This window comes from Polypterus senegalus, chromosome 12 (assembly GCF_016835505.1).
Source record: "Polypterus senegalus isolate Bchr_013 chromosome 12, ASM1683550v1, whole genome shotgun sequence".
Taxonomy (NCBI): domain Eukaryota; kingdom Metazoa; phylum Chordata; class Cladistia; order Polypteriformes; family Polypteridae; genus Polypterus; species Polypterus senegalus.
The window spans coordinates 1,257,226-1,271,068 of NC_053165.1; the positions used below are offsets into that span (position 1 = coordinate 1,257,226).

At 36.9% G+C, this 13,843-nt stretch overlaps 1 protein-coding gene across 1 annotated transcript in view; it reads right to left on the minus strand.

The window, feature by feature from the left end:
• Positions 1-6,719: 6,719 nt before the first annotated feature.
• The window catches only part of syne3 (spectrin repeat containing, nuclear envelope family member 3), a 63,684-nt gene continuing 56,560 nt past the window's right edge, over positions 6,720-13,843 (minus strand). Inside the window, 1 exon segment of the mRNA XM_039773382.1 lies at positions 6,720-12,897. Within this exon segment, the coding sequence (XP_039629316.1) occupies positions 12,703-12,897 (195 nt within the window). The 3' untranslated portion in view covers positions 6,720-12,702.

Sequence of the window (13,843 nt, forward strand, 5' to 3'; positions counted from 1 at the left end):
AACAGCGATTGAACATTCCTCACTATACTGTATGAATTCAAGACAGATCTGAAACCTTTCCACCTTTCTTTTATTTCAGTCCAGATTCTTAGGGTTCAGATGAGCTGCTCCTCCGAGAAGGCATAACAGGGCTCCTGTGGGAACAGTGATCACCGCGCTACCTCCGGCTGAATACGGGAATATTTAACATATCAGATTTTGGGCTGGTGACCTGCCTGGGGTTTGTTTCCTGCCTTGCGCCCCTTGTTGGCTGGGATTGGCTCCAGCAGAACCCCGTGACCCTGTAGTTAGGATATAGCGGGCTGGATAATAGATGGATGGATGGATGGATTGGCTGGCCCAGCGCTGTTTCAGCCGTGGAAGGCAGCTTGATGGTCGAGGTCTCCAGGACTCTAAACAAATCCAAATCATATTATGGGATATCATCTACTACTAAATTCTGCAACATACTTCTAAACTTTTTATTTTTATACTGTATTGTGGATTTCTTTTGTTCTGTGTATTGTATTGACCCCCTTTTTCTTTTTGACACCCACTGCACACCCAACCTACCTTCACCTTGAGCTGCCTTTCCTGAGGTTTCTTTCCTTTTTTTCCCTACTGTGTTTTTTTGGGAGTTTTTCCTTGTCTTCTTAGAGTCAAGGCTGGGGGGCTGTCAAGAGGCAGGGTCTGTTAAAGCCAATTGTGGCACTTCTTGTGTGATTTTGGGCTATCAAAAAATAAATTGTATTGTATTGTATTGTACGGATTTTATATTCCTCAGAGTCTCTTACGTTCTCCACTATTGTAGACGTAAGGTAGTCTTCAGATCCTCAGAAATTGCCTTTTTTTTTTTTAAGGCATTACGAGGGTCTTCTACAGCTGAATGTTTTGTTTTTGATGCCCGTGACCAACCTCGGAGCTACAGCAGTGCGCTTTGATATTGGATGTTTTTTTTGGGTTCCCCAAGTAACATTTAAGGGCCTCTGTAGAGTATCTGAATATTGCTGTTGATCAGGTGCATCACCGCTTCAGGCAGCGGCGTATCTTACCTGTGAATGGCTTTTATATGACCTGCTCAGATCCACTTAATAATCCTATGAGATCAGAGCCCATCCTAAGAACTTAGGGAGCAAGGCAGGAACCAAGCCCAGACGGGGCAGCATGGCCATCACAGGACCACTCACACATCCCCTCGTGGGGCCATTTTGGAAGCACCAATTGACCTAACACAAACATGGGGGAACCCAGACACTGAGCGAGTACGTGATTTGACTCTGGACCACTCGGTCCACTGTGCTCTTATGTATTATTTCAGGAGAATGATGTTTAATGACAAAGTTAAGAAGTCTTGTAATGGTCCTAGGAACATGGGAGTGAATTCAACAAGATACAACAGCCTTTCCAATTACTAACCCTCAGTTTAATGGAGTATGTCTGGGATGAGAAGGAGTTCTGGTGCATCGGCAGATAAGCGAGCTTGAATTGGATAAGTAGGTCAGCATACTGTATATACTATACAACACGTGTCAAGCATGTCATTCAACGCCGGGCCATTTTAAACAACCTTACAACACACTGGTAGCCATAAGGGCTAAATTCTCACATTTATTTCGGCTGCTCTGAGAGGAAACACAGCAACCCAGCATTTCCACAGGCCATCAACATGGCATCGGTCAGAAGTGAATCTTACTTAAAGAGAAAGTTTGAACATTGCTGTGATGGCCTGAATTATGTCCGTTTGAGGCTTTGGTTTAATTTACAGCCACTTGATTACACGTCTGTTCATGTTCTGAAAGACAGCAATGATACGTGGCACTCTGAGCCACCCTGACTTCTGTAATAAGTCTGAAGTTGGGTAGAAAAGGCGTACTTAAGAGAACTGAGCAGACATCCCTGTGAAAGCATACATGGCAGGCAGGCAGACTGGGAGCTGAACTGCCGACTGTACTATGGCCGTGTGACACAAGTTCCCTGTTTAATGATATCATTACTCATACGCATCATCAAAGGAACTTCTCTATGCACTTCATTTTTCTTTAGTTATTAAAAATCATTGCTTTACAATTCCACATTTTTGCCTCATTCTTGAGTTTTCCTGGATTTGAGTACTTATTACCAAATTCTATTAGAGTACAGATCATAAATTAAGAGGGTGTCTGACACGTTTCACATCCAAAGGGTTCCAATGAATTTACAGTACATGCACTCCCCCAATATTCAAAATTCATCCCAGGTTTGATTTTTTTTAATAGAGCACACAAATGCAGATCATAACAGCAGAAGCAAAATCTGAGGAGAACAAAGGACAATTATTTCAAGATGGTTTAAAAAAAATGACAGCTTATTTAACATAAAAGAGTATTTAGTTCTCTTTAGATCTTCTTTCCAATCGTGAGACCATATTCTATAATTTCTTCTATGCTGTAATTCATCATGGTTGGCAGTTCATTTGTATTACAATACATACACATTGGAGCTCGCTTACATGCACTTTGGGCTATTCTTTTGTCTTGTTTTTAAGACAGCAATTAATTAAGCCTATATGTTTGAATAAAAGCAGATCCCTTCTAATTTACTGATGCTTATAAGCAAAAACCCATCCCTGAAAAGAACCAGCAATTACACTATGTTAAACTGCCATTAGTGATGCCAGCTCCGGGTCACCAGCACACTGTGTGGGCATTACAAAGATGGCAGCTTGCAAGACATCCAGATCCGAGTGTAACATATACGGTAAACTGGAGTGAGCAAACACACAGCTGTTAGTAGCAAAGAGCATTTCATTTGTACACGGTATACGGCACATGTATACAGCGCGATTCCTTAAAGACGCAGGACTTGCTGGCCTTTGTCTTCATTAGCCTCGGATGAACTAACATTGGGCTCGCTCTTAGAAACTGTCACGTGAGTAACTAACTGGGAGCTTTAAGCATAATAAGAGCTTTACAGTGAGCTTTAGATATTTGTGCTGTGACCTTAACAGCAAAAGGAAACAGAGAACTGCAGTCTCCAGACAATGACTTTTGAGAAGTACATCATTTGTGACAACGACAATGTCTGACAATGATGTAAAAAGAGGCTACAGACAAGTCCACCCCAACATACAGTATAAGAAACCGAAGTAGTATCTCATGTGTTGACATACTCTTCAAATTATAGCTTATTCCAAAATGACCTTGGTTTCATGGCCATCGATACATTTATCACCCAAAATTTAGAGTTCCTCAATGGCAGACCTTTTGAACCTCCCATAAACCAAATAAGTAATAAAAGTGTTTTTCACCTTAAAGTAAATCTCCAGGAAGTAGTTTGGGCAAGCATGTTTAGTCTCTATCTATCTATCTATCTATGTATGTCATTTTATAGAAACTTGGAGAGTAAACATTATAAGAAAACACACCTAATAACCTAACCTAATGTTACTATAAACCCTGGTTTGGCCGTCATCCATCCTCAAGTATTTGTTGTACAGTGTAGGTTCCACAACTGCAGGTACTTACATAGCTGGAACTGTAAGATGACGTCATTCATGCAAGTTTTAGCTTTACAGAACAGTTTAGAGGGTTACTTAAAATGTAGGTAGCACCTGCCAATCAGGCCAGCTCTGGTTAACCATCAGAGTCTGTTCTATTTCAGTTAGGGTTCAAATTCTAGTTTTATGTCCTTTTTGTTCATTGTTGAGCCTCCGATTTATGTTAATTATCATTTGGTGTATTCCTTATGCTTGTGTTATGTTCCCTGAGTTTTTTGTGAGTGGTACCCCAAGAAGCAGAGCCGCCACCTGTCTATTACTGCATGGGGCTGCCCTCAGCCCTATAAAGGCAGGGCAACCCACAGTCCTAGGGAGTTGGTGTTTCATCCTGAGTATTTTTGTCCTTTTTGACCTTTTTTCTCTATTCTTTGGATATGCCATTGAATTACTTGTATTGGGACTTGGTCCCCCCCTGGATTGGCTGTGCTGGCAACTCCTTTTTGCACTCCACGGAGCGTCAAGCTATTCCAGGGCATTACTGTTAAGAATACATTGTTTTATTTGATAAAGATTCTACATGGCCCTCTGTGTTACTAGCCAGGGTTTTTTGATGTTTTTTCCCCCTCTAGTGGGTATTTTTTGGAACTAATTGGGCTTCCATGCATTGAGACTCTCAAGAATTATAACAGAATCAGTTTCTGACTCAGGGCACAGTGGGCATGTCAAACCTGTTTTGGGCAGCAGGACTCCTCCTTTCCCAGTTAACATACCTACACTGCCACCTACTGGACTACAGGAATTCTACCGATTATCCGACTGTCTCCCACTTCCCTGGAGGATTCCTGTCCAACATTCCTTTTGGTAATGGCGTAACTTAGCACTCCAAGGCCATCAAACAACCACAAGTAGAATTGTTTTCCAGTTTCAAGTATGTGTTATTTTATCTCCTTCTAACCCACGTTGCATTATACACATGGCTTGTGCTTCTCTTGTGACCAGGTTCCTTCTGACATTCCTTTACATAAGAAGATAACAGCTAATATTAGGCAAAGTAGTGTTCATTAAGCATAGCCTGCGTATTTGAACAAAACACTTCAAACTGCAGTACAACTCAAAATGTTACTTATTCTTCCTGCTGTCAGCCAACTTATTTGCTAATTTAGCATTCTCTCAATTACGTAGTTCAGTGCAGCGACTAGGAAATCTGAATAAAAAAATGACTGCCATATTTCCAAAGTGCAAAAAATCCTAGTAAGCCAAAGGGAATATAAACATCAATTTACAAGAAGAAACTGTTGAGAAATGTTGCTATTCTTTAGAGAGTGCACTTTAACAGTAATTCTGTCACAATCCGATTACTTTACTTTTCCTTGCCACTGCAGACAAAGTGCATTTGAACTAAATTAAATGAACTAACGAACAGCTCCACAGTGAAGGTCTATTTGATATGAGGATGTTACAAAGGGGGCTTCAACAGACTATTGCATTCACATTCTCAGTCTCAATTACACATTTCTTTCAATCTTTAACTAGAAAAAGAAAAGGCCAGCAAATACACGTAAGGTCATAATTATTAGCTCCCTATGAAGTTTTCCAACATTTATGTCCAATTTTAACATCATCTTTCAAACTTTACAAACTAAACCATGCATCAATGTAAAAGCCTCTAACTGGTACATTTTTATTAAAAAAAATAAATAAATAAAAGACTTCTATATTGCTAACTTTATTGAAAAATGAGGTGGTCAAAATTATTAGGCTCGTGAATATGTCAGGAAGCATTGTAGTAAAGTTACATTTTCTGGTGTCCAACCACATCTGAACCCCATATGACTTGACTGGCTCACTCAATTAGCTTCACACTCTAATAAATGGACTGAAATGAGCAGGGCAGGTGGGACTTCAATGGAAGAATGAGAGGCATCACGCTTACAAAGTCATTTGATCATGCCAAGAACCACAGAAATGACTACAGACTCAGAGAACAGAGAGTTGATGCTCATCTTAAGGGGGTGGGTATCCGGCCGGGTCCATGCATTTCACCGTCCAGAACAGCTGCAAAATACAAAGTGACCCATTTTGTCAGAAACAAACCTGGACGTGGTTGCAAGTGCAAGACTTCAAAGACTTTGGAGAGGAAAATAACCAGAGATGCCAACAAGAAGCCCTGAATCACTGCAAAGGCCTTTGTCACTGAACTGGCCTCTTCTGTTGTGAGTACTGCTTTGGTTTGGTGAAGGAAGGGAGAGGCCTTCAACGCTAAAAACACTTTTCCCACAGTTACAAATGGTGGTGGGAGCATAATGCTGTGGGACTGTTTGGCTACTTCAGGTACAGGACACCTTATTCAGGGACATGGCATAAAGAACAAGGATTACATTGACATTTTAATGAATATAATGACAATCTACTGCCAGTCTGGCTTGGGGTTGACGATGGGACTTTCATCAAAGTAATGACCCAAAGCACATATCACAGTTGGTCCAGAATTTTTTGAGGAACACCAAAATCAAAGTCTTGGAGTGGCCACCTCAAAGACCAGATCCTATTGAAAATCGTTGGCAAAGGCACAAGGTTAAGGCACAAGCTCAAAAACCTTCTAATTTGTATGGGCTGGAGCAACTTGCCATAGAGGAATAGTCTAAGATCCCTCAGGAGACTTGTGCAAACCATGTGAGAAACTACAGTAAGAGGATGCTATCAGTTGTGAGTCAGAGGGACGCACTATTGAATATTAACTGTCAGAGGACTAATCAGTTTAGCAATGCTACTATTTTGGAGTTTTCCTTGTTTCAATTAAGTGCATCAGTAAAATATTTTCATTGGAAATGATCTATTTGTTCTTTTGGAACACTTTAAATACTAATCATTTTCCTTAGAAAAATGGATGGTTTTGTTCAATTTTGGACAGGGGACTAATAATTCAGACCTTAACTGTGTTCAGAAAAGGCACCGACAGGCAACTAGAACAGTTTGAAAACTCGCAGGTGAAAGCACTGCATCTGGGAGCTTTAATTTGTCTTTAGATCCATTTCATGTTTTGCTAATGTCTTCACTTATGTTCTAATAATAATAATAATACAAATACATTTTAATTATATACACACATCCAAGATCATTTTAGTTATCTCCTACTGTTCTTCTGATGTGTAGAGCTATGCCTCCTTGCTCATTTATAACACAATATGTATCTGACAGATGGAGTTGCTGATCATTTAGAACAGATTTTAGTCACTACAGTATTCTTCTCCAGAGAAGTCTCAGGTTTATTTTTGTCAGTATAGTTTATTATTTTGTTGTCAAGAGAATTGAACTACAAACCAAAGCTTTGCTTAAAAAACTAATATTGTCAACAAGAAATAAGCAAACAACACAAGCAGACATTTAATATACTCTAAGACACTTAACATACCATATAACAGAATTTGTTTAAAATAATACAAATTAAATATTTCCAAAATATAACATATTGTATGCTACACCATTTGGATAATGGACATACCTTTTGCATGGACACACCACAGGGAATATTAAACATGCAATTTGAATTTATTTGGTTGTATGCACTGCCAGCAATACATTCTATGCAGCAATGGGTGCCACAGATTGTCATGAGCTAATATCAAGAATAACGTAAAACCTGTCTCACCTGTAAACCTTATGAATATGGAGCGGTGAGGCCACAGAATAAAACTGGAGGTTCATTACTTTGAAATATGCGTCACATGTAACCATGGAGTTTTGAGAAAGGTAAGTAGCTGTAATATCATAATCAAAGGTGCTTCTGCATTTTCCTTGCTTTTGGGAAATTTTTCTTTGTTCTCTGTACAGAAGTCTGGAGAATAAACTTACAAATACATGTTTATTTGAGTCTAATATTACATATTGTATGTTATGAATGTGTGGCACAACCACAAACAACACTTACTCTTTTATTAGTAGTTAGTAATATGGCCTCCATAAATAAAAGGTTCTAAAATGAGCAATTTAATAATCTGTGACTCCTTTCAATCATCCATGTATGAATATTATTTAGCAGAGGCTAACATGATTGTATGCTCTAAGTGTATTAATGTCTAAAACTTTAATGGATTATTGACAACATATAAACAGTTCCATATTTTGTATATTTTACAAGCACTTGCATTTTATAAAGGATTAATAAAATAAAGCATTGAAATACACAGTGAAACATTGTATTATGTCTAAAACATATTCAGAAAATCAGTAGGCAGACCGCAAATAATAATAATAATAATGAGAGTTATGTTACATTATATCAAAACAAGTACATTTGTAAAAGAGGAGGAAACGTTAATTTAAATAAGAAAAACATAAACATAAATCACAATAAATCACAATAGTGTAATTTCAGCAAAAGAGGAGTTACATTTGCCAAGGAAACCTTCTAAAACAGTAAAGATCTGGTTAGCTCTTAACCTGACAATACCTGATCGTTCTTGTATTAAAACAGAGCAAATACATCTGAAATGCAGACCTTTTGCTAAAACCTTCTTAACTGGCATAATGTTTGCAAAATGAAAGAAATACAGTAAATAGGTTAAAAGAACACTGAGTTATTTATACAACACTATTCAAGTCTCCTTTCTGGCAGTGCAACATTTCATAAGTTTTTTCTAATGTAATATAACTCATTTGACGTTAAATACAATAATCACTCCTGGATATTAACAGGTTGACAAAGTTATACTGCAATTTACAGCAAAAAAAAAAATCATGACACAAAGTCATTTTAACATGATTAATGTATAGAGAGAAGAAATAAAATACCAGTAACATGCTTTACAAGAAAATATGGCTGGTGATTCGTTTACCTGGAATTATAGCTGCCTAATATTCTTCTGTCAATCGACTTTACCACATTTGATTAATATATTTAGCTATTGGTTCAGAAAACGTCACATGTTAAACAAATAACATGCTATTATTGTACAAACACAATCAGTGTATGGACCACAGAATCAGCTGCAATGGCAAATTGCATAAGTAACTTAGAAATGATTATTTCAAGCACACATTATTAGCATTGCGATCATTTTCTTGTCTCAATGCACCAAGTCAAACCAGTATAGCTTAATGTATAATCAGTATCTATGCCACCAAACATGCTCAGGATTTACTGCTAGAGACCAAACCTACAAAAGACTTAAAGCAGATTCACCAAATATTTAGGAAAGCAATATTTTCTCTTACAGTATGTAAGGTAAAACAATACAATGAGTGAGCAATTGTGAACAAGTCATTATGGGAGGGAACATCAATACTCTCAATATAATTTAGAGGCCTTAAATTACTTTCAGCAAAATTTTACAAACGCCAATTCAAATGTTGTAGATGTTAGTTGTATTTCTCATGCTGGTTCTAAATTGTTCTAAAAGTATTATTCATTTTATTACATACAATTATATTAGAAACCAAATTCCTTCTTTATTGACTCAGTAGTCCCATCTCCTGAAGCACTTAAGTTATAAAGTACAATACCCCAGAACAAAAAACTTTCAGATAATGCAGTCAGTTTTGTCATAACAGACACTGTACTGAATGGATAAAACCCTTGAATAGTTGAATTATTTAATCATCCATATCTATTTCTATGTGAGAGTAAGACTGAAGGTTAAGAATGCTTGATTGTTTATATGCATATGATGAAGCTTCAAAAGCGGAGACACTGCATTAGTATATTTATTTTTATTCATCAATGTGGAAAAAAAACTATTTTTTCTTTTTATATTTGACAGAGGTGAATAATAATCTGTTCAAATGCCATTTATGAAGAGCCCTCTGACAAAGGTGCTGACATATTCAGCTGGGCCAGCCACATGAGGTATAGGCATGTCAGCAAAAGGGCATTAGTCGATGAAAGACTATGGAAGAAACATGAGCACTGGGACAAGGAGTAACTCTCCAAAATATATGAACAAAAGAAAAAAGTATGGAGTAGCTGCCAACTTTGTGAACTATAAGGAGTGTTGGGATGAGTTTATGCTGCCCCTTGTACAGTACTGAGTATATACTGTATATATGGTAAAGATTTCTACAGTATCTCTCTTTCTACATTATTAACTTACACAAGTGAAGGGCCATATAGTAATTTTTCGTCTTCAAAACTTTACTTCTTCTTTTTTTTTTTTTTTTACAGATTTCTTTATTAACCCATTTCTATAAAATTCAACATTTATCATGAGAAAAAATATTTACTGATCATTCTTGGACTTTCTAAACATACAAAACTAAAAAAAAAATCATTTATAGAAACAAAAGAAAAAGCTTTGGTATTTTGTATAAATTGATACACATAGTGAAAACAGAAACACAAACTATGAGTTGTGCACAATGACCCAACTTCCAACATCTTTAGTCCAAATAAAATGACACCACTAATGATATTCATAGCAAAAGCCTGATTTCACAAAACAGTATGAATACTTGAAAATGCTCCTATCTTTTCTATAAAAAAAATATAACTTTATTATATGTTCTTCATAACATCATTTAAGCAATTACAAATATATATGTTAGCATATCTCCTGAAGCAATACAAGTATAAAAATAAGCAAGTTTCCTCAAACTAACTTGTGCGGATCATTTTTCATAGTTGCATTTACGTGCATTTTTTTGAGATTATATGAACTGTTACTATTTTCATTTAACCATGTAAATATTTTATAACTGTTTCTTCATTATATTTCATCTTTACATAATACAAATTCATACCACAGCAAAGTTAAATACAATATTACATTTAGCATTTTTGCATAGTATGACTGAGAAGGACGAAACAATTTATATTATATATAGGACTTAACCAAAAAATAGTCTGATAGAACCTAAACAATTCGGTCATGGTTTTTTTTAATATTATGCTAATTTTAGCTTTAGTCCATCATAATGATTATTTTTGACTTAAATGAAACACAACATAAGGTTATTATTGCTTTAAGCTTTTGTCGAGCATGATAATTTAACAAAGATTTATTCCACAAATGAATGATGCAGACAAGTGGTTTCCTTCCCATGTTGTACTGTACAGCTTACTAGGGATGGAATACTCCTAGACCTTTACAGTTATCTTTTTTGTTATATATCAGTGCAATTGTACTTAATGGGAATCAGATGATTATTTATTTTAAAAAGGTGGATTTAGCAAAAGTTGAAAATGCCCACTTGATTAATGACCAGTGTGTCCTCAGTCAACAATAATGTAACAAGCAATGAATCTTTATATGGATACTGTAAATTAACTTCTGGAAACACTCAGTAATATTATTAACTGATTCCTTGTTTTATGATACATCTGAAAAGGTTAATGCTTGTTGTTTAAGAGCCTACTGATTGTGCAATCAACACAACATATGGTATGATGCATTTAGTGCACGGAAAGAGGCGTTTACACTGAAACATGCAAAAAGTACAACAGGACAAATAATAACCGCAACAAAGGCTGATTTGCTGTGAAAAATTCAAAGAAAAAGTTATAGGCTTATAAGACGCTTAAAACATGTCTTATATGCTGGACCCATCACATCAAAATGCATTGTGCAGCACTCGGAGTCAAATAGCCAAAAAAGGAAAAAAGACCATTCCTTACATTTTGCTTTGTAATGTGATCACCTTCATTAACTCTGTAGGAGTCTTGACAATTAATTGTTGTGGGTTTAGGGTGTATGGAAAAGTAATGCACAGTTTAGAAAATCTAGCGCTCGTGGTATAGTTCATATTCTAGCAATTTTGGAATAAAATAGGCCAAAAGACTGGAAGTGTAAAGGGAATGACTGTAACCTAAACAAGGGAATTATCTATGGGGATATAGGGCTTTCTCTTCTTTCTTATCAGTTGAATCAAAGAAAATCTGGAAACAAAACACTTTACAAGGATTCATCAAAAATCTACTGTATTCACTGACAATAGGCTATATGCACACAGTAGTGGTGATGTACTTCAGCTCAGTCACTCCCACTGTCCATATTGCTGTTGTGATTTTTGTTTAGTGGTGAGAATGTCTGTGAAAAAGCAGCTTAAGTTTCAGAGTACAGATAGGAGGAGGAGGATGATAAAATCCTCAAGGACCATGACTACACTTTGGCTCTGGAGCCAGCAGCCATTGACCTAGAGCTTGATGTAAACATGTCTCTCAGAGAGGAGATCCTCCAACCGAGGAAACAAATTGAGACCCGTACAATGAAGAAGCAGTCTGGCATTCACCATTTTGCTGGCTCAGACAGACACAAATCACTTTTTAACAAGGTTAAGATGTCCAGCAGACTCATGTTATGCCGAGTGCCACAATGGATGGATTCTCTGCTTTTTATACGGCATTTTGAGGTGGCTCACCATCTTTAAAAGGACTGATTCCCTTTGGCTGCACTAGTTGGAAAAAGAGCGTGCGACTGTGCAGAGTTGCCATTTTTATAGGCGCTCCTGCTATTGAAAGTGTAATGCCTCATCCCTGGCTGATATAACTTGTCCAGTGCCATTGCAGTATTAAGCTTACATAAATATTCACCTGCCCCTGAAAAAGTTTAAGGACTAATTCTTGAAATTCTGCTTTTTAAAGAAGGCTAATGTAATCAAATATTTGTCCCATGTCAGTTCACAGCAGATACAAATTTGTAATATGTCCAGATCTTACCTTAATATTGCTGGATGTAGCATGAAACATATAGTATGACGCCCTTCTCCTTTTTAGCACCTGACGTTTGGCACAATGTTTGAAAAATACGACTTGCTTTGTTGACCATAAGTTTGGGCACATCTTGAAGTGATCTGGTGAAAAACGCCATAGCTACTCTGTTTTGATAGCAGTGCCAGAAGTACAGCAGCTGGCTGATGTGGAATCCATAAGAGAGTGTGCATATAGCCTATTATCACACATTCCTTTAAAACCGCACATAATTATACAGTATTAACGTCTAGGGGAAGGAAAGAGAGGGTGACAGAGACATAAAACGGTCAGAGATCTCAGGCCCCAATTTCTTCTTATTATCCAGCAGTTACACACTGGTGTGAACTGTCAATATAGTCTTTATATACAGGAGGTTGAGGCAAGTAAATTTTAGATGGTCTTGAAGATTAATCTTGTGATCTTTCCAGCAATCAGTCTTAAGAGAACATGTGAGATGGATTACAACAGCTGAAATCAGAAATCCCACTACCTTTTGAAATGTGAAAGGGTGTGGAATGTCAGTGACCACAGGCTACCCAAACATACACATTGTGGCTGTCAGGAGTTAGGTAGGAGGAGGACCATCATATCTCAGCATCAGGTTGAAGGAACGGGCAAAGTTGTTAGCCAGCGAACAACTTGATCCTTCATCAACTAGTGGTAGCAGGAATGCCAGGAGCAAGAGGGAGAGGAGCAAGAGCTGCAAAGGCAACGCTGCACAGCAGACACGATACAGGAAGGGGCAGAATCCAGAGCGCTTCTGAAAAATATTTTCAAACTAATGTAAGTCAATTTAGCCAACAACTGAACTTTGCCATCCTATACTCTAAAGCATTTCAATTCATAATTTACCTGCTTTATCTGCACTACACTCAAAGTGTCAAACCATCAGAAATAATGTACAGTGATTCAGGAATAATTTATAATTTCACACAAATTTTAACTCAGTTTCTTCCTATATCCTAAAGATTTTGCACTGAATTTGAATTACCATAGAAAAAAGTACAATCTAACACCTTGTTAGTAAGAATATGATTTTTTACTGCACAATATTTCTACTTATTTTTACTTTACATACAACATTTTTTGAAGGTAGGGTGTAGAGCAAGTGGAGTTGGAGCAAGTGAAGTATGGGTCTCAGTGGTGGTTACTACTGGCCAGGGAACCATTATAAAATCCTGAGAAAGAATCTTCTGCAAGGTAAGCTGTACTCCTGATATAATATTGCAGATTAAGAGATGACACTTTTAATAAGTGCTTTCTGATCACTGAATGTGTCCATAATAGTCACGCACTTTGAAATCACTTGCCCCATCCAGATCTGGCAGGTTGAAATTAATACAGTGCATTAAGTAATAAATATAATTTTTAATTACATTTTTTGTACTTCACAATCTTTTTTAAAACCCAGATAATCCGATTTGGAGATTAGGAAAACTGCCTTTTACTTAATGACTTTGAGTTTTGCTGTGGCTGTAACTTTCGCCAACTACAGAACAATAACAGAAAGCTCTATGCATTAACGTCTAGGCAAAGGCCTTTTACCTGATGGCTAACTAGAAACATTCTTTATTCTATAATTGAAATTTTTGCAGTTTAATTAGAAATAGCATTGTTTTGCTGGTGGTTTTATAAAGTTAATTCCATTAAGAAGAAAAGATTATAACGCAAAAATGTATCCCATAGAAATAGTAAAAAGCAAGACA